This window comes from Salminus brasiliensis, chromosome 16 (genome assembly GCF_030463535.1).
Source record: "Salminus brasiliensis chromosome 16, fSalBra1.hap2, whole genome shotgun sequence".
NCBI classification, from domain to species: Eukaryota; Metazoa; Chordata; class Actinopteri; order Characiformes; family Bryconidae; genus Salminus; species Salminus brasiliensis.
The window spans coordinates 31,401,782-31,428,682 of record NC_132893.1 but is presented as its reverse complement, the minus strand read 5'-3'; the positions used below and the strand labels follow the sequence as shown (position 1 = coordinate 31,428,682).

Sequence of the window (26,901 nt, the reverse complement as noted above, 5' to 3'; positions counted from 1 at the left end):
TCCGTGAAAATCGAGAGCTCGGGATCTGACACGCTGGGTTATGCTGATTATACTGCTGTGCTGTGTGCTGTGTGTTTCAGTGGCAGTAGCTGAAGCGTGTAGTTTTTCTTTTTTAAATTATTGAACTGTGTTACGACAGACTGCCAAAGCACCCATTTCTCACAGCCTCCCTATTTTCTTCAGGGTTTCTCTAGATCTTTAGCGCCAGTCCCTCCATCTCTATAACTGTTCTCATTTCTTCCCACGTCACTCTTTATGAGAGAGCTCGGTTCCCAGGCTGACGTGTCTGTAGTTAGGAAGTGATAGTCATGGTGCTAATGGTTCATTCCTGAGTACACATACAAAAGACATTGTAAAACTGAACAACAAACCTGCGTATGCTGATATACACTTACCAATGCAGGTGTGATTTCTGACCTTGTGTCATAGGCTGATCTCATAGAATGGTCATTTTGCTGCACAGCTTACGACTTCCAGCGTCTTCCAGTATTCAAACATCAGTTCTGACCATCTGTGACTGGATTTCTGGAAATGTAGGCTAACTTACACCAAGCAGCCTTCACATTAACATAATTACAGGTCAGGTGAAAAACATTGGTTATCCTCATCTATGGCAGCAAATGAACGGGAGTCATTTTTTAAAGGTGATGTTGTTGTTAAAAGCAGGAGAAATAGGCAAGCTAAGAAACTTTGGCAAGAACCAAAGTGTGATGGTTATGCGACTGGGTCTGAACATCTCCAGAACCTCAGGCAGGTCTTGTGGGGTGTTCTCTTGGTATGCAGTGGTCAGAACCTTCCAAAGTGCTCCAAGGAGAGACAACCGGTGAACTGGTGACCGGTTCATGGGTGCCCAATCCTAATTGATGCCTATTGAGGTCCTACCTCACAACTTGGAGGACTTAAAAGATCTGCTGCTACAGTCTTGCCAGATACCAGATACCACAGGAGGCCTTCAGAGGTCTTAAGAGGTCATAAAGGACCTACTCAGTATAAGGCAGGTGGTACTAATTTAATGGCTGATCGGTTGTTTTTTTTTTTTTATAGATACTACTTTAATGTATGCTAACTTCCAGTGGGAGTTGCTCATAGCTCTATTTGGAGTGGATTATTTAATCTGAGAGATGTCTATACTAAGCGTTTTACACAGACTACAATTTAATTACAGCAAGATGAAGCTGGATGCCTGCATCACACATGTACATGTGATCTTATTATTATTAATTCTGGTATTAAACAACACCGATATTATGCTTTGACCTGTGGTTACCATTATGATGACTAATTTACTCAGCCTGCCGGATCTGGCTCATTTCTCCTTCTCTGCCCACTAATGCTTTCCCACTGTAGAGCGGATGGAGGCCAAGTTCTACCACCCAGACCAAGTAAATTATCTTTTTCCCAAAGCAAGACACTAACTGCGCAATATGGACAAAAGTATCAGGACACTTTCTCATTCATTGTTTATTTAAAAAAATCAAGGGTATTAAAAAAGAGTGTATTCTGCTTTTGTTGGAGTAACTGTCTCTACTGTCCAGGAAAGAAGGCTTTCTACTAAACCTTGATTGATGCATTCAGCAGCAAGAGCATTAGTGAGGTCAGGATGTTCCATGATCACCACCCCACCTCATCATCCCCAACCCTCCACTTAACTGCTCCACAGCTCAATGCTGGGAGGCCTTATACCCCTCTAGCCCACGCCTGGCATTAGGCAGCACGGTGCCAGGAGGTTCATGTTGATCTGCTCCAGAGAGTCCTATTCTGTTAGCAATACTTCTCTACAGGGACTAGACAAGCTGTTTGTGTGTGTGTGTGTGCATATCTTTGTCAGCAATGGGTGCAACTTAAAGAAGCTGAATGCTTTTATTAGAAGGAGTGTCCACACACATTTGGACATATAATGTACATGGGAATTCACAGAGATACTCCATTGTTTGCACATTTATAACCTGTTCTTGTTCAGAAAAGGGTGTCTGGGCATCCCTTGCCCTCACCATCTCTGGATGTGGATTTGGGAACCTGTCCTGCAATTCTGCCATCAAATATCGCTCAGACGTCAACACTGAGCAGATCACAACTCGATCCTTCCCGGCCTGGCATGTTCTCTGAACCCGGATAGCCCCCATCGTCAGACGGACGCGCCAATTCCTTCAGGGTTTTAGGTTCAAGTATGTGACGTTTCTCTCGATCCAGGGGAATTTGATTTGGAGATTTCAGTGGAATTTCATGGAAAACCCCACAGCGTCTAAAATTGGAAAGATCAGTCATATGACTTGTGTTTGTAACACGCAAATGTTCGTCTAGGGTTGCCGCATGAACCACTAATGGTTAAATCACTTCTTATGATCTGCAGGCTTTGCCAAGGTCTATGTAATCGCTGTGCAGAAGTACGTGAGGAAACAAGACACCCAGTTTCCTCAAAACTGCCCCGGTCCGGCCTGCTGAATTGCTATTGTTTGTAGGTTAGTCATGGCTGCTAAAGGCTTCTAGCAGTACAGTCAGAAGGTTTCAGTAAAGGGAGAACTATAGGCTTCAGAACCACCATCTAAAAAAAAAAAAAAAAGCCAAGGACCCAGCCTCCCTAGAGAGTTTAGCTTTTAGCCAGAGCTCCCACGCTTCATGAGCTCCCACAGCACATCCCCCTGTATCGGGCAATAGGGTCGACTCTAAAGACACACAGGCCAGGTGGAGACCACTCCAGCAAAGAGCAGCTTTGGGGCGCTTTTATTTGTGCACCTGCTCTAGCTGCGGATTCTTCTCTTAAGTTAGCATCAAGACAAACAACAAATACCGTCATGTGTCTGCCTTAGGCATAGCTGTTTTTAGCACTTGCCTAACCCTGTATGCTAACTTCATTTGAAAGGGACCACCTGCTGGGCCACTGTTGTGGTTCTTGGGTGGACTTAAGGGAATTTCTCATGTACACAGTCCACCTGTCAATCATTTTTGCTGTGTCCTCACGCGGCCCCGGCGGAATATGCGGGAAAGGCCAAATGCTGCAGAGATCATATCGAACATGCAGCGAAATGCTGCAAAACTGTTCCCACCAATTAGACGTGCCGCTCTGTCTTATTCAATTTGCTTCGTAATGTAATTTGACCATGTGAGACTCGCTTGTCTGTCGTAACAGGGCCCTTCAGATGCTTTTGTTTCTGGACTTAGCGTAGGTCAGCACTGACCCTATGACCGGTTCGGCCACTGTTCAGCGCTGCTGTATTTTTGGGTCCCTCTTTAGAATAGGTGTCTTGCAATTACATTAATTAATTACCCAAGCAGTAATAATGGTGTAACTGCTGGTGATCTGTTGCCTGTCACCGATGGATTACAGTAGTATGTCTACATGTTTGTGTCCAAATGTTTGTGGACACTCCTTCTAATGAATGCATTCAGCTGCTTTAAGTTGTACAAATGTGCTCATGGCAGTATTGCCAATAGAATAGGACACACTGGAGAAGATAAACATGAGAAAGTTGACCCCATGCTGAATACCAGGTAGAAGGGTAGAAAACCCCCCAGCATTGAGCAGTGGAACTGTATCCTCTGGAATGATGATGGTTGGTGCTCCTTCCATCGCTTTTGGGAGGAGTTGGGGATGAGGTAAGGTGGTGATCATCCAACATCCTGACCTGACATCCAGACAAACGCACTTGTCGCTGAATGCAGTCAGATTTATGCAGCAATGCTCCAAAATCTAGTAGAAGGCTCTGCTCCCTGGACAGTAGAGACAGCTACTCCAACAAAAGCAGGATAAACCTTTGTTTTAATGTCCTTGTTTTTGGAAGAACCTGCTGTCTTATAGGTCATTCACTGTGACTTAATGAATGCAGCTTTAAGGATGAAGTGTTGCGTTGAGCTTCATTGCAACCCCAGCTCTGCTGTCTGTTGTGGCGCATCTGTGCTGAAGCATATGGTGGGGTCAGTTCAGCTGCAGCCTGACACATTGCTTATACAAAACATGGCAGCTCCAGCCCACTTAATATCTCACGTGATGTCATTAGGTGGGATAAACCTCAGCAGATGATCCTGTGCAGATCATTTATTACTTTGACATTTGGCTGACTCTTTTGAATCCTATGACACAGGAGGGGGAATGTGGTGTTAGTGGTCTTACCCAAATATTTTTATTGGTGTAGTGTGGTGGGCCACCCTGGTCTGCCACGGGAAGGCGATGTGGTTACCCACTATGCTAACCAACCTCCACACTAAACGAAGCTCACATATCTGTCAAAACTAGAGTCAGACTATAGACATACACTATATGGACAAAAGTATTGGGACACCTACTTATTCATTTCTTCAGAAATCAAAGGTTTAAAAATATATATTTATTTATTCTCTTATCTTATTATTATCTTATTTATTTTAATGGAGTAACTCTCTACTGTGCAGGGAAGAAGGCTTTCTACATGATTTGGGAGCACTGGGTTTGACTGCATTCATTGACAAGAGCGTTAGCGAGGTCAAGATGTCGCATGATCACCTCCCCACCCCAGCAAATGTATTGGATGGAGCAATGTATTGGATATTTCCAAAGAGCACAGTTCCTCCACTGCTCCACAGCTCAATGCTGGGGGGCTTTATACCTCTCTAGCCCACCCCGGCATTAAATTACCTGCTCTATTCACACACAGGTTCACTTGGACATTATCTGGACTTTACACTTCTGGGCTGGCAGGATAAAGTCCAGGCAATGTCTGGATCAACTGATCAGGGCATTTGCGTTCACACATGCAGCTTCTCGGTGTAAAGGAGGCTTATGTTAGAAATCCAAAGTAGAATTTTAACATGTAAAATATTCAGTTTTTAACAGAATATGAATTTCTGTAGATGGAGGGAGACTTTCTTGTCTGTTTGCTTGGCCATGGGCATCAAACTTTTTCTCTAGGCGCTGCCATATCAGTCGCTGTTATGTAAAATCAACATCCCGCAGTACTGCAGTCCCAGGTGGCCACAAGATGTTCCCCTTTGCTTCCCCACACCCACCCTACAGTCCAAATAAACTTAACTCGTGTGTGTGTGTGTGTGTGTGTGTCTCTGTGTGTGTGTGGAATGAAAAAGAGATGGCACTGAAACTGTCCATGCATCCACAGCTGATGAGCTCATGAAATGTGGTTTTGAGCAGAACAGCTGTTTTAAACAGACCATGCTGTTTGTGTTCTTCTCAGCGTTCGACCACGACCTCGGAGCTTAGACGAGTGTGTTTGCAGAGAAGTGACATCACTGTTCAGTGTCCTAAAGCGGTAGTTCGTTGAGCGGCTGGAGTCGGGACTAATAAAAAGGCGATATAAGAGACCGGTTCTGCTGGGTTTGGACTCATAAAGTGTGACAACAATAACTGAGCACCCATAGCGCCCCCACCCTGTGGCTTTCTTAAATGCAGATGGGGTTGTGAGTTTATTTGGTTGTGAACTAGATAGATCTAGAACATGCAGTCAACATTTTTTGTAAACACCACGGTATACAGTACTAGCATTATACAGCCCAGGCCCAGGTGCAACTTAAAGTAGCTGAATGCATTCATTATAGAAAGGGTGTCCATAAACATTTGGGCATTGTGTATACAGATAATGATGATTATGATCATGCATTTTGTTCAAATACATCACCCCTGTCATTGATGCACTGCTCGAACTTCATATAATACTGTGGTCTGATGGAAATATAAACCTGCTCAGATGACGTCAGGTAGGACTACAGAAGTCTGGGGTTGGTATTACCATTAGCATTAGGGTGAGCGAGTATCGATTCTGATGAGTGAAGAGAGGCTGGCTTGCTGGGGGAGCAGGCTGAGGTGCTTTGTAAAACACACCAAGACCACAGTTCATCTCTGCTTCATTTGAAAGCAGCAGAAACATCCAGTCAGAGGAGCTGGTGAGGAACCCTGTGAATTTTGCTTGCTCATTATTTATTAACCTCGAAGATTTTGATGAAAATAGATGGGGATTCATGCTTACTGATAATCCTACCAGAACTGACCTGAAGCCACTTCTAACTGTTAATTTTTTATTTATTTTAAACTAGGTCCTTCAGCTCCAAATACACTATGTTGACAGAAATATTGGGACATCTGCTTATTCATCGTATTTTCCGAAATCAAATGTATTAAAGAAGCTTTAAGAGAAGAGTTTATCCTGCTATTGAGTAACTATCTCTACTGTTCAGGGAAGAAGTCATCCACCCCACCTCATCCTCAATTTCCCAACTCATCCCAAAAGTATTAGATGGAGCACCGACCATCATTCCAGAGAACACAGTTCTTCCACTGCTCCACAGCTCAATGCTGGGAGGCTTTGTCTCCCTCTAGCCCACGCCTGGCATTAGGCAGCATGGTGCCAATAGGTTCATGTTAATCTGCTCCAGAGTGTCCTATTCTATTGGCAGTACTTCTCTACAGGGTCTAGACAAGCTGTATGTGTGTAGTGCATCAGCAGTGGGGACAACATAAACCAGCTGAATGCATTCATTAGAAGGGCTGTCCACAAACAAGGACTGAGTGGCAAGTGGCATAGCTGTGGAAAGGTGTCATCACTGTGCCCACTGTAATGTCCACCAGTTCCACCCCAGACAGTTCTCATATGGCCCATCAGTAACTCAAACCTGTCCTGTTCTCTGATCTGTGTACAGTAACTCTTGGCCTTGGTTTCCTAGTGACAGTATCTGTGTTTCCAGATGGCCCTGTCTCAGTTTCTTGGATTCAGTTTTTTTCTGGACAGGTAGAGCCTCTGCAGTGGAATTCATTCACCTGTTTGGAGAGAAGTGAACGTGTTTCATGCACAAACAACAACAAACCCCAAAAACAAACACAAATATGGTCATTTTAAATTTCAGTGCAAGTCAATGGAAAAAGCATTTCTCTTGGTCTATTCACTAAATGTGTAGAATAACTGCCAGAATCACACGAAGTCAAACCTTCAAAACTGCAAGAATACAGGGCTACAATCCTAGTAGGGTTGGAATGAAAAGGTGGCAAAATATCATATTGCATGTTTTTGTGCTATATTTAATATGCAATAGAATGGGTATTTCTGCTATATTTAAGCAAATGAGTGTATTTATGTTTCAGCATTGCTCAATAGGATTTTCATGGCTGACTTCTTGGAAATATTTCCAGTGCTCGGCTGGTAGGGATAGCATAGGTTATATTTTTTACATTTTTAATTTTTTTTTTAAATCAATAAATCATTTTTCTGTATTATAATGGTATAAATGTACTGTACGATGTTTAAAAGATCATCTTAGCATTAAAAATATGCAAAGGTAATTAATAATTGTAATCAAGATTCCAGCAGCTTGGGGGCTCGGATTGGCTTAGCGGTCTAATGTCCTACCACAATGGCCCAGGGGTCACAAGTTCGATTCTCGAACCATGCCGCATTGCCATCAGTGACCGGAATCTGGGCGAGCACAAATGCCCGTGATCTCTCCGGTTGGGTACGTGACGCTCTCTTCCCTCATTACTCTTAAGCGACGTTGGCTGAACAGTTCATAAATACTAAATTGATTCATCAGTCATTTGAAACAGTGTCATTATCACTATGGTTTTATAGGGTTGTGTTTTTTGTGTTCTGTATATTGGTGTATTTCAAACCAGTAACCGTCCCGTCTCTCAGTTTTAGTAGTGTTTTAATCTGAATTCCAGAGAACCCAGTTTTCTTTAGTCGCCCTTTGCATCAAAGCTGAAAGCATGCTGACAGAAGCTGCCGGTGTAACGGAGAAGTTGAGGGGTCAGGCAGTAAACGGGCAGACTGACAGCCTGCACAGGGAGCTCTGGATGAGCGCTCTCTCTTTCACTCAGCAGGCTGTCACTGACCTGTCCTCTTTTCTGCCTGACCTCCCAGTGCACTACACACCAGCAGGCACAGATGCAGAGCCTTACAGAAAGCTGAAGCCACTGGTAACCCCTCTAAGACAGAGGTCAGTGTCAGTTCCAGAAGCTCAGAGACCCAGTTAGTCAAGTGTAGTCCTGGAGGGGGCTGCAACACTGCAGACTGTAAATTATTTACTGCTCTAATTCAGTTGAATTCAGTTGGTGAAGGACTTGCTAATTAGAATCTGTTCAGCGGAGATGGACAATTTCTCTTTTCTGATGCTGACATTTAGAATATTGACTGATACAGCCAATACAGCAATGAATGGGCTGAGACCAGTACTGGCTGACCTAACTATTAAGCTGTAAAATGAGCCTATCGCTGAACATCTACGTGACATGTACGAAGCTGCCGCTTTTCACTTCTTTAGTTAGTTGATGTAATATGAGGCGAAGAACCCAAAGCTCTTGATGTAAGACTATACGTAACCCTCCTTATACCATATAGTGGTAAAAGCTCTGATATTTCAGTCTAGATTTGTCCTGCATATTCATTTGTTCATATATTAAAAGTTAAACTACATTGCTGCTGTTTGGTTTGATGATCTCGGTCCTATGGTACCCTGTACTGTAGTTACACCCTTAAAAAAATGGGGTAATGGGGTTCTTCAAGCCTTCTTTAGTAAAGGCAGTGGTTATATGTAGAATATTGTCAACTCTTAATGATAACTTTTTCAATGCCTTTAAAACCTTTCAATTATTTCTTTACCTAATTAAAACTCTACAATAATTATTCAAGGAACCCTTCAAATATACACCAATCTGCCATAACATTAGTACCACTGATGGGTAAAGTGAAAAACATTGATTATCTGCGTCTGCAGTGGTCTTATCTGTCAAGAGGTGGGATCTACATATTAGGCAGTAAATGGACTGTCCGTTCTTGAAGGTGATGAAGGTGTTAAGGGGGAAAAATGGACAAGCATTAGAATCTGAGACATTTTAACCGAAACCAAATGGTGATGGATAGACGACCGGGTCAGAGCATCTCCAAAACATCAGGCAGGTGGTGGTGTTCTTTTTTTCTTTTCTTTTCTGGTATGCAGTGGGTCAGTACCAAGCAAAATGCTCTAAGCACGAACATATTGGCCCCATGCTGCCTAATGCCAGGTGTGGGCTAGAGAGGCCCCCCAGCATCGAGCTGTGGAGCAGTGGAACTACTGTGTTCTCTGGACATTTGGAATAAGTTGGTTGGGGATAAGGTAGGGTGGTGATCATCCAACATCTTGACCTTAAACACACCTTTTGTTGCTGAATGCAGTCAGAAACTCTCAGCAATGTTGCTAAATCTAGCAGAAAACCTTCCCTGGACAGTAGTTCACGATTTTGCAGAACAGTATATAGCAGGATATAGCAATAGATATGGATGTTAGCATGTGGCAGAAGTAGTCTTTTTTTCTGAAATCAGCGGGAAAGAGTCCCCTGATGACATTGGGAGTGTAAATGCACCTGATTAATGAATACCCTCGTCATACTGTACTACTGTAACTGGTGCATTTACTGATGCAACACCCTGTGAGCTCATTCAGCTGAAAAACTTTCACTAGAAGACCCAGAAAATGAAAGCCTTCACTGAAAGTGATGTAATCCTGTTGCTGCTCTGTATGTTTTACTCTTTACTCTAAAGCTGATGTATTTCCTCAGGACTGATTGTTCCTCACATCATTCGTCGCATGAACTGGTGGCTGCAGTAGTGTGTGCGGCTTGATCTGTTATTGTAAATAGTATCAACAAACTGTCTACTGGGTGTGAATGTGTGTGTGGATGCCTCACAGGCACCGCCATTCATTTCTTAAGAGCATGCACAAAGAATGGCTACGCTCTGTCAGTTTGCCATTGTGTTTAATTCAATACAACCGCTGAATGGCCCACATTTCTATTTTGAGCTTTTTTTCTTTTATGGTAGGGCGAGTAGGTTGTTCTGCGTCGTCGTCGTTGTCGTCTCCTAGATTTACTTCTTAGAGTGACAGTGATGAAACAGTGTGTCGACATTAACTGTAAACATTTTACGGAGATATATAGAATTTCCACAGTTCCCCATGAAGGGTCCCTCCCGGTCTCTGGTCCTAATGGCAGAGTTAAGAGCTAGTGCTGATTTTTATCAGGGGTCCGGTCATAAATACAGGATGTGCCTTGACACCGGGGGCCTAGGCGGCAGTAGATTTGATTTAGCTCTTCAGAGAAGTTTCACCTTTTTCCATGTATTATTCTTCATGTGTTTGCACCTGTTGCCATAGAGGCAGGCTGAGGAAAGTGCGTTTATGGCACAGGGCTGTCACCGTGTGGGATGGGCCGTATGGAAAGCTATGGAAAGCGTATCGTTTAATGGTGGAATAAGCTTTTCAGCTTTTCTTTTATTTCGGGTGGAGTGGGGGCGGGGGTCACTGCGATTTTTCTAACCAGTAATACGGCAGTGAATAAAAATTATTATTTTTATTTTTTTTTTTACGTAAAATTAAGCTGTTTTAATGAAGTGATTCTGAATGGTGCCGAGCTGCCAGTTACTTGTTGGGTTGTATTTGGTTGCTTAAATACTAAATAAAATTTACTCTCTGGGGCTTGTCGCAATAATAGAATTTTTGCAGAACCAGTACCACTGAAATTCTGCAATTCTTAAAATGATCAAAAATAGCATTCGCATTTGACCCTGAAGTGTGATCTATTGATCATTACATGTCAGTAACAGCATAGTAAGGTCTATATAAAGTAGCTGTAAGTAGGTAAACCCATCCCGGCTCCTTCTAGTTGGTAAACAACGAAGCATTTTTTTCCATGAGTCAGTTTGAAAATCATTGTTTCATTCTGAGGCAAAATAACAGGGTGGTAAAAATGGTCTGTGAAGTCTGTGAAATATCTGAGCATTATTCACCCCATCCGAAGTCACATATTTACTGTTTATATGCCAAACACCAACTTAAGCACTCAGTAAATTTGTGTTTTTTTGTACATCACCTCTAAAGTTTCTGTTTTGGAGATATTAGCAACAAAATAGTAGAGAAATATGTATATATTTTTTTATTGGTGAGGCGAAGCGGGCCAAATTGGGCGTCATAACAGGCCTCACTTGAAATGTTCTCTTATTAAACTTGTTAACACATCACTGTTAATCTTGTGGAAACTCTGTTTAAAAATTACAGCTCCTTTAGCTCCTTTAAAAATTAACCTGATTAATCGTTCAGCCCAACTTTCATCACTTGCACATGTCTTGTAAACAAGTCCTTACATTATATCTGTACCACATATCTCCCATATATCCGATTAGGTAATCAGATTAAACCATGAAGTGAGTAGAATACAGTACATTAGTCCATATGCTTCATGCTTCATGTTCTAATTTCAGAACATGCTTGAAGGCCATGAACTGTTCCTGGAACTAAAAAAAAAAATCCGCCCTGTCTCTGTGCCGCTGACGTCGGGACATTCTTCTCCAGATCATTTTTGAATGCAAACATGCTGTAAAGGAAACGCTATGATCTGACATTGCAAATCTAATAAAGTCGTTAACGTGTGGCTAACAGGCATGTGGCCTACTTCTGTGATCAGCCTCTGTAGTCCTTCGACCCCCGTTTTGAAGAATTCGGCTTTGGGGATTGGTATGAAAACTGTCAGACCTGATAGACACACAGGATTGTGTGTGTCTGTGTGTCTGTGTGTATTTCCAGGCCCATACCATCTCCAGATGTAGGCCTGACCGTAAACACAGACAGACTCAATGAACAGGCGCGCACACTCATGCACACAGCTCCAGACACTGCTCACACGCTGCCCCATACGGTGAAGAATAACAAACGTCTCGCACAAAGCCGCTCCTGTTAGCCTCCCGCTATCCAAAAAGCTGCCCTGGCCCCTGCTCTGAGCACACTTGGCCTCCAGCGGGACTCGAGAAGGCCCTGCATGGCCGTGCCAACCGCAACACCGGCTGAGTCACAGCTCGTCTCGGGGTTTTACTTATTTAGAGGAAGGAGACCTGCCGTTCTTTTAAGAAGCTGTAAAGGTGTTCCTCCATAAACGGCACACAAGGTGTACCTCATGCACCGCTTGGCCAGTGGGGCCATGGGTGGTCTGGCATGGCGTGGACCATGAAACAGTGTGAAACAGTGACCCTATTTGTATCCAGCTGAGGCTCAAGAACAGGCAGTGTTGAGGTACAGCTGAGCGATAATTCGTCTTAGGTGGTGTTCTGCTTTTGGCCGCAGCTACCAGTGAGTTCTGTAGGTGTCAGGTTCTGTAACCTTGGTTCTGGAAGACCCCTGCTGTGCACATTTTAGGGTTTTCCTGCTGTAGTATATCGACTTAAGCACATGAAGGGCTGTTGGTTCGGGTGTGTCTCTCCCTTTTGTTTCTCTCTCTCTCTTCATCTCTTTTCTATGTGTCTCTCCCTTTTGTTTCTCTCTCTCTCTCTCCATCTCTTTTCCATGTGTCTCTCCCTTTTGTCTCTCTCTCTCTCCATCTCTTTTCTATGTGTCTCTCCCTTTTGTTTCTCTCTCCATCTCTTTTCTATGTGTCTCTCCCTTTTGTCTCTCTCTCTCTCTTCATCTCTTTTTTATGTGTCTCTCCCTTTTGTCTCTCTCTCTCCCACCCTCTCTCCATCTCTTTTCTATGTGTCTCTCCCTTGTTTCTCTCTCTCTCTCTCTCTCTCTCTCTCTCTCTCTCTCTCTCTCTCTCTCTCTCTCTCTCTCTCTCTCTTCATCTCTTCTTCTATGTCTCTCTCCCTTTTGTTTCTCTCTCTCTTCATCTCTTTTCTATGTGTCTCTCCCTTTTGTTTCTCTCTCTCTCTCTTCATCTCTTTTCTATGTGTCTCTCCCTTTTGTTTCTCTCTCTCTCTCTTTCCATCTCTTTTCTATGTGTCTCTCCCTTTTGTTTCTCTCTCTCTTCATCTCTTTTCTATGTGTCTCTCCCTTTTGTCTTTCTCTCTCTTCATCTCTTTTCTATGTGTCTCTCCCTTTTGTTTCTCTCTCTCTCTCTTCATCTCTTTTCTATGTGTCTCTCCCCTTTGTCTCTCTCTCTGTCTTTTTTTCCTGCTCTCTGCCTCGCTGTCCCACTCATCTCTTTTCCTACTGTCTCACTGTTTCTCACTGTCTTAGTTTTTTCTCTTTTTGTCATTGGTTTGTCTGTCTCTCTCCCTCTCTCTCTCTGTCCCTTTCTTTTCTTTTAGTCTCTCTCCCTCTAGTTTTTCTCTTCTCTGTCCCTCTTTTTCCCTTTCTCTTCTCTGTTGCTGTTCTCGCTGTTTCTCTTATTGTCTCTTCCTTTTTTTTCCCTCTCCTCGCTTTCCCTCTGTTCTTTCTTCCTTTCTCACTGTCTTTTTTCCCTCTCTCTTTGTCTGTCTGTCTGTCTGTCTGTCTGGCTATGCCCCTCTCTCTCTCTCTCTCTCTCTCTCTCTCTCTCTCTCTCTCTCTCTCTCTGAGCTGAATGTGGTCTGCCTCCTACCTTTCGCTCAGGCCTATTTTTAGCCCCTCGTGTGCCAGGCTGAGGGGATGCGTGAAAGCAGGGGAGTGTGTCTGGAGCAACACACTTCCAGCAGGGCTACTGTGCATGTGTGTGGGTGTGTTTGTGTATATACACCGAAGGCTGAAGCACATGAAACGTCACAGTGATCAGAAGTTATCAGATTGTAGTGCGGATTTAAAGCAGACAGGAAAACAAGCCTGAAACACAGAGGCTGGGAGATGGAGGGAGATCTGGGGCGTACTGTAGCGTACGCTAGATTTAGCAAAGTATTATTAGACTTTATTACTTGAATTATTAATGCCCCGCTGGTTGAAATCTACTCTGGTGGCAGTGAAAGTGCTGCAATCACACAGAATCGAAAGACTACCCTCCACAAGCAGCAGATTTGCATAGTAACAGGAACTGCCTGTTAATCCATTGATCAAGCTTTTTCTTGTTCAATGCAGACAGATTGGAGCAGAGCGGTGGTGAAGGACATACAGGTACACAAACAGTCCTGTTTCACTTTTCATAAACAATCCTGTCCATATAATTAATAATCCTGCAGCATGTGTGTCCTAATAGCCAAGGAAAAGTTGTCATGTGATGAAGAAAGGCTATGGGGTTCGTTACAGACACCATTTACTCTGAGCTGTGTGAAAGCCCTAGGCAGCTATAAACATAGTTTAAAACTATGTACTGTGAGAGTGTCTACCTGTAAAACTACCTATATAACATCAGAATAAACCCAAATAAACATACAGTCAGTGGTCAGTGAGAGTGTCTACCTGTAAAACTATATATAACATCAGAATAAACCCAAATAAACATACAGTCAGTGGTCAGTGAGAGTGTCTACCTGTAAAACTCTATTTAACATCAGAATAAACCCAAATAAACATAGTCAGTGGTCAGTGAGAGTGTCTACCTGTAATTAACTCTATATAACATTAGAATAAACTCAAATAAACATAATGTCAGTGGTCAGTGAGAGTGTCTACCTGTAATTAACTCTATATAACATTAGAATAAACTCAAATAAACATAATGTCAGTGGTCAGTGAGAGTGTCTACCTGTAATTAACTCTATATAACATCAGAATAAACCCAAATAAACATAGTCAGTGGTCAGTGAGAGTGTCTACCTGTAATTAACTCTATATAACATTAGAATAAACCCAAATAAACAATATCAGTGGTCAGTGAGAGTGTCTAGCTGTAATTAACTCTATATAACATTAGAATAAACCTAAATAAACATAAAGTCAGTGGTCAGTGAGAGTGTCTACCTGTAATTAACTCTATATAACATTAGAATAAACCTAAATAAACATAAAGTCAGTGGTCAGTGAGAGTGTCTACCTGTAATTAACTCTATATAACATCAGAATAAACCCAAATAAACAATATCAGTGGTCAGTGAGAGTGTCTACCTGTAATTAACTCTATATAACATTAGAATAAACCCAAATAAACATAAAGTCAGTGGTCAGTGAGAGTGTCTACCTGTAATTAACTCTATATAACATCAGAATAAACCCAAATAAACAATATCAGTGGTCAGTGAGAGTGTCTACCTGTAATTAACTCTATATAACATCAGAATAAACCCAAATAAACAATATCAGTGGTCAGTGAGAGTGTCTACCTGTAATTAACTCTATATAACATTAGAATAAACCTAAATAAACATAATGTCATTGGTCAGTGAGAGTGTCTACCTGTAATTAACTCTATATAACATTAAAATAAACCCAAATGAACATAAAGTCAGTGATCAGTGAGAGTGTCTACCTGTAATTAACTCTATATATCATTGGAGTAAACCCAATTAATCATAAAGTCAGTCTACCTTGTCTAGCATGTGAGCATGTAGCCCTGAAATCCAGGAGAAACCCAGGAACTAAAGTACTAAAAAAAAGTCGACTAAACCACAAATTTCTCTTTGTTTATTTTAGACTGATGGACCCAAACATTGCACCCACTGGAATGTATGTTCTGTGTCAGCCCCATTGTTTATGACTGCAGCCTTACACTTCCTCACGGCATCTGGCATCCTGATGCCGCACTTTCTAAAAGTGTTCATTCTCAAGAAGCCGCTGTTGTGTTATCTGTTTTAGCACATTTTGTGTCTTGTTTCTTGTCTGTTTTTAACTCTGAAAGCAGTCCAGAATGTTTTGTCCTTAACTGTCCTTTAGAGATCCAGTATTTCTCCTTTCAAACTGCTCAGCTGGTTTTAACTGAAACTCTTCACTAAAGAGAGCGTTATGATTCTCAACCTGCTCAAACACTCGGTCACCCCACAGGAAGACTCACACAGCATCAGCATCATATCACACAGTGTGAAAGTGTATTATTTTGGAGCAGATTTTGTTTCAGGCACTATCCAATATCCTATCCAGCATGAGATCCCTAACTATACCTACACCCATCCATTCTGATCACACTTCATCACTGTTCAGTATACTGTAGGTGTAGATGTATATCGGTTTTAGTTTTCTTCATTTTTTAATTATTATTATTATTATTATTATTTTTATTTGTACACTTTTCATTGACGTCCATTGAAAGTTACGAAGATTTTGTCCTTCTCCTTTAAAGTCACCATTTTGGAGATGCATGTTTTTCATTGTACAGCGATGATTGTGAGATATACACACACAGCTCTGACAAAATTAAGAGATCACTTAATATTTTTTCTTAAATTTTCATCTCTACATGTCTGACAGCCGTTTTCGTACAGACATTTCATCAAACAAAGCTGTGTTTTCTGAATTTGCAGACTATGAATGGAATAAAGTCCCAGCAGCAATGTGAAAGACTAGTGGAGAGCCGGCCGAGACATGAGAGCTGTGATTGGCCGTCAAGGTTATTTCACCATAGTGATTTCTGAATGCTCTCAAAGTTCAGATATTAGAGCTGTGTTGTTTAAATTTCAATAATAACTTCTTTGCAATGTAAGTATTATAATCATTTATTTGCTTTATTTGAGTAGTTGTTTTTGAGCAATTGTAATTTAAATAAATAAATGCTCTAAATAGCAACATTTATTTAGAATTTAGGGGAAATATTGTCCATGATATAGATGATATAGATATATATCTGATATATATATGCCTGTTTATAGGCAATGTGTTTAGGGAAATTAACGTTTGTGTTGTATTTCATAAACCATGGACAACATTTCCCCTAAATAATATTATAATAATAATATTAATAATAATAATAATAATAATAATAATAATAATATAAGTATGTGACTTGGCCAGTTTTTGTCACTTATATTATGAAGCCATTGTTTGGTATATGTAGGTATTTCTTCAAACAGTCTCCTCAAGGGTTCTGTAGTAGAGACAGTGGTTCTAATTAGAGCTCTGACCACACAGGATGCTTAAATGGTTCTTTGCTTGGTTAAAACATTCTTTGGATTGGTGGAAAGCCTTTTGTAGAACCTGTCAGTTTAAGAAATGGTTCTACATATAAAAATAGGACCCCCCATTAAAACCCCTGCTGTCTGAAAAAAAAAAAGTCTGTCCAAAGCTCATTTGTCCCTTAATAATGTTTCTTTTTTCCCCATTTCTGCACACCTACCCTGAAAATCTAACTGCTGCTGTCTTCTTCAGATGGTAGATGCTGTACTCTGACTTCAGCTGTGGTAAGATATACCTGTAGAGCCAGTGATGGCATTTTAGGATTGTTCGAGACTGATTGTCACATTCTGAACTCTGCTCTTGGGCTGAACTTGCAAGGCCATTCTGAACTGGCCATTTTGGCTGTTCCTGAAATGATTTATTGGATTGTGGAACGTCTGATTTCTGATTGTTCTAAGATCTTTTTAAGCCCCTTCTCAGGCTGTTCTGCATCTACAACCTTCGTTCGGAAGTGAGAGCTCATTAATAATCAACAGCAAACCAGACTAAATGTCTGAGGTTTAAATAAGACCGGCTCCTCCAGAATCCTCTCTAACCATGTTCTGATCATCTGCAGCTGATGTTCTGCACCTGAACCCAATAATACATAAATGTGCAAGGGTTCGAAGTTTTTTTTTTCCCTCATTGGAAAATGACATTTCTATTAATTCAATTTTATAAACGATGATTAAAGACGTTTCTTCAGTTGTGTGAGTTTAGTTAGATTGACCCCATCTCTCAGTATTGACTACATGAAGATGTAATAGTCCAGATGTTTAAATATGTTCAGAAAGACCAGGGTTGTCATGGGGTGTCCTGATATTTTTCACATATTTCCATGCATCTCCGTTGCTTTGGCAGGTTTGTATGAAAATCAGTCACTGCAGATAAAATACAAGCCGTTATTGAACAGCTTGAAGTACGAAGGCGTTTGGTAGCTCTGAGTAGAATTCCGAGTCTGACCTCCTGCTGCTGTGTTCATGTGCAGGCATGTGAGATGGGGAGTGTGGGTGATGATGTCAGGGAATGTGAGGGGTGAGGTGGGTGGGGTGTTAACATTTCTTTCTTTATTTTTTGCAGTAAAATAAAAGGTAAGATGTATTTAAAGGAGGGGATGTTTGAGAACGCAAGAAAGGGAACGAAACGTTTGCTTGTCAAAAAAAAAAGATGAGAAATGAATGCGAGAAATTAAAGTGTGTGTGTGTGTGTGTGTGTTTTTCTGGCAAAGAGAAGGGGATGCCTCCACTCGTGTGTCTGCATCTGCTTACTGGCTGGAGTGGAAAGTGGGTGGAGCTTCTCCAGTGCTGCAGCAGCATGGACTGGAAGGGAGGGAGGGAAAGAGCACGAATGCATCAGTGAGAGCGAGAGAGAGGGAGAGAGAGAGAGAGAGAGAAAAAGAGAGAGAGAGGCAGGCAGGCAAGGAGGGAGGGAGGGAGGGAGTCTGTGCTCTCTGCATCGCGCCACTCTCCCCCTCATTTCCATTCCAGACGCTAGCTTCTCTCAGGAGAGCCCCTCTCTCCGTTTGAAATGCCAATCACCGCTGGCCGTGCCTTCATCCTCGATCACACACTCTTTCCCTGTGCTAACGCCAGCGTGAGAGAGCCTGGCACCAAGGAGATTTCCCGCTCTTCTCCAGCCGTCTGAAGTTACTGTGAAGGAGAGAACGAAGCGGCATCTGGATGACTCCGAATTTTTGTCCGGTCTGAGGATAGCGAGGTTGTGACTCTGCTCTGCATTCCTTGTGCGTTCGAACCCATGGACTAATCACCATTAGGAGTACAGATGGGGATCATGTAAGCAGAGTGGTGAGAACTTCACTTCCTCTGCCCTTTTTCTGTACTCTGGCTCCCTCCTTAAACATCCTGCGCTTGGCATTGGACTGCCCTGCTCCGGCACAGCTGTGAATCTCCAAGGAAAAGAATAGGAGAACAAGGAAGACGAGGGCGAAGGTGGGGGGGCTGGTAGCACGTCCTGTGCTGTGCTGCTGGGGTCTTGGTTAAAAGGCTGATTTACCACAGCTTTGTATTCCGTTGTTGTTATTGTTGTTTTTCTTATTGTTCCAAGGATATAGACGAGCCTGTGTGAACGGATTCCCATAGACTGCTCGGACTAACGTCTCACGTTGCTGCTGAGATGGCAGGCAGCAGGCACGAGCACGTCTCTCTTATCTGCCGGAGAAAGCCGCATGCCGGCCAGCCATTGCTGAGCTAGGCCCCCTGAGGAAGCCCTCCTCTCTCCTGCCTTCAAACAAGATGAACTCAACTGAGCTAAACCAGAGCGTTGTGACCTTCTGCCTGCTGGACGTTGGCTACTCTCAGATCTTCAACACCTGCCTACTGGAAGTTGCTGTCATCCTCTTCCTCACAGTGCTCATCATCTCCGGTAACCTGGTGGTGATTTTCGTGTTCCACTGCGCCCCGCTGCTTAGCCACCACACCACCAGTTCCTTCATCCAGACCATGGCGTATGCCGACTTGCTGGTGGGGGTCAGCTGCCTCATACCGTCCTTGTCCTTGCTCCACCATTTGGAAGGACTGGACGAGGAACTTACCTGTAAGATCTTCGGTTATATGGTTTGTGTCCTAAAGAGCGTCTCCATGGCCTCGCTAGCATGTGTTAGTGTGGACCGCTATGTGGCCATCACCCGGCCGCTCTCCTACACGGCCCTTGTGACGCCCTGCCGCCTCCGAGCCTGCATTGCTCTCATCTGGCTTTACTCTGCCCTCATCTTTCTTCCCTCGTTCCTTGGCTGGGGCAAGCCGGGGTACCACGGGGATGTGGTCGAGTGGTGCTCATCTTCCTGGGCCACCCAGCCACTCTTCACCGCCTTCATCGTGGCAGCGCTGTACGCACCTGCAGCTCTCACCGTCTGCTTCACCTACGCCCACATCTTCCGCATCTGCCGGCAACATACCAGGCAGATCAGCCAGCGCCGGGCGCGTTTCGGACCACAGGAGCCTGAACCAGGTGAACCAGCTTGTCCCGACAAGCGCTACGCCACCGTGCTCTTCCGGATCACCAGTGTCTTCTACTTGCTGTGGCTCCCATACATCATTTACTTCCTCCTGGAGAGCGCCGGAATATACCGTCATCCTGCTGCCTCCTTCTTGACCACATGGCTGGCCATCAGCAACAGCTTCTGCAACTGCCTCATCTACAGCCTGTCCAACAGCGCCTTCCGAAAAGGCCTCAAACGCATTTGTCTTCTTTGCCTACAACGCTCAGACACCACCAAGAAGCCCCTGGGAGCTCCACCGGCCCCTACACGGCCGGCTTGTCACGTGTAGTGCCCTCTGTGGACTGGAGAGTGTATCGTGGCCTGGCGCCTTGTCTCGGCATGGAAAGGGCCTTGCGTTGGCATCTGGGCAGTGTTCCAGTTCTTGTCCCCGTCAGAGGGTTTTGGACAGGGCAAGCTTGTGGATGTCTGTTTGTCTACGTGAAATGTAGCAACCAGTCCTTGACGCAAAGATGTGACCCATCACCCCAGCCATCAAGGATGAAGGGGTAGATGTTGCTATGAGCAACTTGGGTTCAAATAAAACAGTTTTTAGCAAAAATGATGGATAATAGATTCCTTGTCCATTTTAATGCAAAGAAGTACCATTTTTGTACCATTGGGACCCAAATGCTTTAGTAATTGTGAGGCTGTCCGTTGGTTGTATGACCTCAGAGAAGACCAACAGCGTATTACCATTTATCACACCTTAGCCAGCTGGTCTGTGGATGTGTTTTATCCCCTCCGGTGATTCAGAGTAACCTCTGTGGTCTTTTGTCTTGTTATTGTATCTCATGCTAGAGAATAATGGTGTGGGTTGTTTTGACATTACTATAATAACCCACACTTATTCTAGAAAATGTAGCGTGAGCATCCTGCTTGCTTCATCCAGGCTACTCCAAACCTGTCGAAATTAGGATTCACTTACCTGTAAAAGCAGTATCGACATCATGGTTACCTGACCTGTCCTCTGTCCCAGGCCCTACCAGAGTTAGTAGGACCCTTTTGGGCACACTTTAGGCTTGTTGAAGGAGTGCTTGTTGACTCACCAATGTTTTAATCTCCATAGACTCCGGCCTTTGCCACTAGACCAGCTCTTCTTTTGACTTCCAGGACCCCTGACCTTTTTGGGACTGGGAATTGGCAGTCTACACAAGTATGCTGACCCACCCCCACGTGAAGACGGTGCAGCTTTATGGCGAATTTAGCTTTGTTGTGAAATGCCACGTTTCCAAGCTCTTTGCAATATTAGCTTTGTTAGCATCACACATTTGGGAATTGCATAACTTTTGCCTGTGGTCAGAAGACAAACATATGAGTGGATCACCAGACAAGCAGGCCGTTCTTCCTCCAGATTGTACCGGAGATGCACTTTCTCAGAGGCTCACGCAGGACCGTACTGTTCTCTCCGCCCCTGCGCCAGGAGTACCGCTGATGTTTTTTGCACTCCTTGGTCTGTTTGTCCTCTACCCCTGGCAAACGGGGCTGACTGTTTTGTAGCCTGAGCAGAGGGAGGTGCCTTCAGAAAGATGACCAACCTAAGGACAGTACGCCTTCATCGATTGTGTGACTTACTCTATACCAGAGATGCAGAGTCTGTGTACGACGGTTTACTTGGTATATCTGGTTTACTTTACTACAAAACCTGCCAAGGGTTTCCCTGGGGGGGTGGGGGTGGATGGGTTAGTGTTTGGGTGGGTTTAATGGTTGAGGAAAGGTGGGGTGTGGTGTTCCAACAACAGCACTGTACGTTTTTAGCATCCGTCAAGGAAACTGCACTGGGCGACGGGGTGAGGGTGATGATGATTAGCGCTTGAAGTTCGCCAGTGCAGACCAGAGCCACACTGAGCTCATGAGGTCCAGATCTAGACCTGACCTGTGCGGTCAATTGTAAATGCTCTGTAGTCTCAGAATGCTGAGTGAAAAGATCTTGGAGGACACACCTGGTATAAGAACATCTACACATACACACAAACGTAAGCAAAAACCAAGACCTCAGGGTCATGCAAGGTCTCCAGCCAGGACTTTAGCGAGACCCCGTCTCCTCACTTTAGTACTTCAGCTGTATTACAAATCTGGACTGGACCTCATATGTGCACAAACACACACTCTCTCTCTCTCTCTCTCATACACACACACACACAAACATACTGTATATACTTCCTAATTTATATGTAAAGGTGCCAAGAATATGGAGGACACTGGAATTCACCTCCTTCTCTCTAATCTCCAGTATATCCTGCTGTGAGCGTTCCCTCGCAGCCAATTAGTCTGTTGTCACACTCTATGAAACTTGATTGGTACTGTTGAATATGGGATCACATAGATAGCTTTGTCTCCTAGTCGACCAAAGTGGAAGTATTTAATGGACTTTTTGTTTTGAAGTTATATATGTAAAGGAAGACCTAGTCTACCGAGTCGTACCGTGAAAATGCGATGTTTGAATGACTTGCCTTTATTTTGCCAGATGTACTGAATCCATGGTTACTGAAGACCCTTTTTTTTAAGATGCCTTTCTTCTTCTTCTTCTGTATGCAAAGGTGTTTTCGGATCATGATCTTTGACTTTTTGAGGCTTTGTGTCCTGGAGCGATATTATTACTATTATTATTATTTATTATAATCATATTGAAAAACACGTGTGTCTTGATTTAAGGGTGTTTGTTTTATATGCAACTGTGACAAAGATCTTATTTTATTCGCCTAAGCACCGCTCAGGCAGTTTTGACTAGCAGAAGTCGATTTATTTTTTGATGTCAATACTTCAGTGCATGCCGGAATAGCCTATAGAACTACTTTTATAATCGAAGCACCATTGTGAGTAACGGAAGCATAAAAAAAAAAAAAACACAACAAGTCTTTGTACTGTTAGGTGAGCTGAGGTAGAGGGAGTGTGTATTAACTTGTATTATTAACGTGGTGGAGACTGTTTCTTAACTGCCGTGTTCTGGCAGGGCGCTGTGCAATACATTCAATTGATTTTTTTTTTTTTTTTTTTTTTTTCTGAAAGAGCGAGAAAGAGAGAAAGAAGAAAGAGAATTTCTGGGCTTACAAAGAGTGCGAGAGGGTGGGAGAACGTATCTCACACACACACACAATCGAAAAAGGGCTTTTATTTGTTCTGACTGTTCCAGCTGTTTGTTGAAACAGTAGATTTCAATCTGGTGGCCTGTGGCCATGTGCTGTTTTTGGACCAGAGCTGCAGCGCTTGAGTCAGGCCGAAGTGAGCCAAGTGCACACGAGCCTGAACCTCCAGAGCCATCGTCTGTCCCTTCCACTGCTTTTATCGAATGCACATGACTTTGTGTGTGTGTGTGTGTGTGTGTATGTGTGAGTGTGTATGAGCATGTCAGGGGGCTGAAAGATGCTGAGTTGTTTGGCATTCTCCTCGTCTGATTTCTCAAACCCGGAGCTGGAGGCGTTCTGAATGCTTGAGTAGTGAACGGACTCTCTGAAGCATGGATGGACGTGTTTAATGTGTGTTTGTGTGTTTGATTTTTGTGTTGTTGTTGTTGTTGTTGCTGTTTAGTGAATCTGGCTCTTCTGGGTTCCAGCTGAGATGAATCGACCCTCAAAACGAGTCCGTCGGGCCGATCTCGGGCCGTTGCCTCCGGCACTGTTTTGCACATTTGTTAACCAGTATTTCGCTCCTCAGCTGTTTGCTTTATTGAGTGCTGAGGAGGATTTGCAGTAGTTTAGGATACTGTAGCTGTCGGATCAAAACCTCAACCATCAATTCTTCATTCGCACTACCGTTCAAAAGTTTGGACATCAGTTGCAGCAGTTAGAATATATAGTAATATATAGTTGCTGTTATGTTATTGAATAACTAATACAGCGTTGATTGAAGTGCTATTATTAAAAAAATAGCAGCAATTATTAGTAACGACTTAAATGGGAGCATGTGAGTATTGTATATATAATATATCATTTTAGCAGCATCATCGCAATGTGGGCATGCAAAATAGTCGTATTGCAGGATGTGCTGTTCGATACAACAGTTCTCATTTTCTATGACTGATTAAATCTCCACAGTATCATTTATTTTACTCCAATCTTGGAAACACAGAGTGTATAATTTATACTTATATATATATTATTTAAACTTATACAATATATATTGCAGCAGATAAACAAAATTGCAATGCCATTTTTCCCCCAGTATTGTGCAGCCCTACTGTATTGATCATCAAAAACACAGTATTGATTTTAATGAATAGTTCACTTGTAAAGATTGGGGTCAGTCAGTGGTTTATTTAGTGTTGTGTTTGAACTCTGACCGTTAGATGGCAGTGTTGTATTCTGTATTCAGATCCCGCTATTCTGATTGGATAAAAAATCAACTTTTCTCCGATTTCAGGCATATGATGATGATGTTTTGATACTGTGACAGTTTTAAATAAATTGCCTTGTTTACAGTATCATATATATATATATATATATATATATATATATATATATATATATATATATATATATATATATATATAATATATAGGCATATATTGAATCGTAACTTCTGTATCATGATGCGTATCATATCGCCAGGTTCTTACCAATACATAGCCCTAACTTATACAGTGACTGATACTTTAGTTATAATTGTACATATATATATATATATATATATATATATATATATATATATATATATATATAACTTCTAAAACACTTTTGACAGTTGACAGTTTAGACACCCCTGTGTAAATGACACATTTTGTTGATTTTTAAGTGAAGTGAAGAGACCTGCTGTGGGAAACAAACTAAAATGTGGCTTTTTTCTGCATTAATTTACTTAATGTAACATAAAAAAAATGTTAAAAAATAACAATAAAATAAAATAACATGTACTTTTGTACACGCCACATTTAATGTTGCATGTCAATGTTACGTAAGTAAACCATGCATTAGTATGGTGTGTCTGTAGAGGATGAGAATTTATTTATATTTATAAACATTTAACCAAAGCTGCCCACGTTTTTGCATGAGCCTGTGTACGTTAGAAAAGTATTTTAAAGGTATTTTGTGTTTGTTTTCTTTAATATTTCAAATATTTAAGAAACCAAGAAACTATTAAGTGTTAAAATGCTACACTACTACTGTACTACTACTACTACTACAGCAGTAGAGGATACTACAATACTAAAATGCTAATGCTGTTATCTACAGTAGTTTGATAATAATGATAACTTCCTGCAGATTTAATAATTCATTTTTTTAATGTGAGACGTTCTGTTAATTTGATTAGACTGAACTTGAACTTGACTCTGAATGTTTTACAACTTTCTCAGAAACATCATTTCGATCGTTTGGGTGTGTCTAAGGGTTTGCAGCTGCCTGCAATCTAGTTAAAAGTTGGTAACAGTGGTAGAGCAATAGCGTCTTAGTAGAGTTTTCTAGGGATGACAGCAGTGGTTCCTGACTTTTGAACGGTAGTGTGCTGTTTTTACTGTATTTCTATCATTTTTGTTTTTTATACCATGATCTGAAAACACTGACTGCCCTGTATATACACTAGTTGGAACTTGGTATGAGCAGTGGGCCAGTGGACATGGTCCGAAATCAGTTGGAATATTGGAAAATCCAGTTACCCTAATTTACATCAAAGTGTTTGGGGTTGTTTTTTTCTTGATTTCCTGGAAATCAAAGACTTGGTTACTGTGGCGATGTCCTTCAGCACTGACCGCTTGTTTTGATGGCAGTCGTTTTCTTATTGTAGCAAGGTTTCTTCTTGAATTTATGTGAAACTTCACTTCTTCAGATGAGTGCTTTTGTAGTGTGTTCTACAATCCTTCAAAATGAAGGTTCTTTAATGGTTCTTGGCTTTAATGTTGGCTTGAAGGTTCTTCACACTTACATTTGACAAAAATGATCATTTACAGAATCATCAGTGTAAGATTTTTCAGGGAACCAATAGTGGTTCTTCTATCCGTTACCCGACGAACTCTCTTTGTATCCATTATACTTTAAGGTAGACTGCACACTTGTTGAAATAAGGTGCTTAGGGTTCTGCTGTAGAAGAACCTACTTTTGGTTTCATGAACAAAAAACCCTTACAGATTTACAGAACCTTTTAAGGGTTCTTTCTCTGAACTTTTGCATGATGTTAAACTTCACACTCACACGTCTCCTTTACAGAAATGGTTCTTTGGAGACCTTAACTTTCAAATGCACTGTATGTCCAAATGTTTGCGGACACCCCTTCTAATGAGTACATTCATCTGTTTTCAGTTGCACCCATTGCTGACACAGATGTGCAAATGCACAAACTTATGCACACACAGCTTGGGTGGTCCTTAGTCTTAGTCCCTGTAGAGAAGTATTGCCAATAGAATAGGACTCTCTGGAGAAGATAAACATGAACCTATTGGCACCATGCATGGCCAGCCATGGGCTAGAGGGGTATAAAGCCCCCCAGCATTGAGCTATGGAGCAGTGCTCCAGGCAATACTTCTGTGAATGAATTGGGGGATGAGGTGGGGTGTTGCTTATATAACATTATGACTTGCTCTCTAACACTTGAGTGCTGTCAAATACTCACAACAATGCAAAGTCCAAAATATATAGAAAGCCTTCCCCTACAATACAGAATTTGGATTTCCTTTGATTTAGGATAAAACGATGAATAAGCTGGTGTCCCAATACTTTTGTCCATATAGTGTAGCGTATCTGTTTATGAAAAGGTGGCAGTAGAAGAACCCGTAGTTGGAGATTTGTGAGGATGAACTTTGTAAGAACTTATTGTACAGGTTCTGCACTAATTGAAGGTTCTTCTGGAACCTTTATGCAGTGTGAAAGTTCTTGAACCTTGAAAAGCTGTCATGGCATCGCTCCAATAGGGCCCTTTTGGATCCTTTTAGTGCTATTAGTGCTAAATGTCTAACCTTAAACAGACCTTGGCACTTTGGGCGTGGGTGAAATCGGAGGAAAGGTTCCTGCATTGATGTCATTTTTGGGACGTTTTGATGCCGGACTGGCGTTTCCTTTTTTAAAGTTCTCTCTTTGATGCCAAACCTTTTTTTTTTTTTTTTTTTTTTTTTTTTTGCTTTCCTGTGGGAAAACAGCTCCGTTGTCACAATCAAAGCTAAGGGCTAGCGCTCTCCAGGGAGTCCCTCTCCCATGCTGACCTGCCCTGTGCTGCGCCGTATTAGGACGTGGGACCTGGAGTCCAGAAAATGGTGGCTTGTGCTGGAACAGTGTGTGTGT

General features: G+C 42.3%; 2 protein-coding genes across 6 annotated transcripts in view; both read left to right on the top strand.

Annotated features, from left to right (window-relative positions):
* The window catches only part of rabgap1 (RAB GTPase activating protein 1), a 119,762-nt gene that overhangs the window by 46,703 nt on the left and 46,158 nt on the right, over positions 1 to 26,901 (top strand). The gene's annotated exons all lie outside the window — the stretch shown is intronic.
* Positions 18,757 to 21,353, top strand: LOC140536745 (probable G-protein coupled receptor 21). The gene has a single exon (XM_072658738.1). The coding sequence runs from the start codon at positions 18,954 to 18,956 to the stop codon at positions 19,986 to 19,988; it is 1,035 nt and encodes a 344-aa protein (XP_072514839.1). The 5' UTR covers positions 18,757 to 18,953; the 3' UTR covers positions 19,989 to 21,353.

Bases quoted from the DNA above. Each gene is read 5' to 3' on its own strand.
- LOC140536745 (XM_072658738.1), top strand. From the start codon at position 18,954: ATGAACTCAACTGAGCTAAACCAGAGCGTTGTGACCTTCTGCCTGCTG.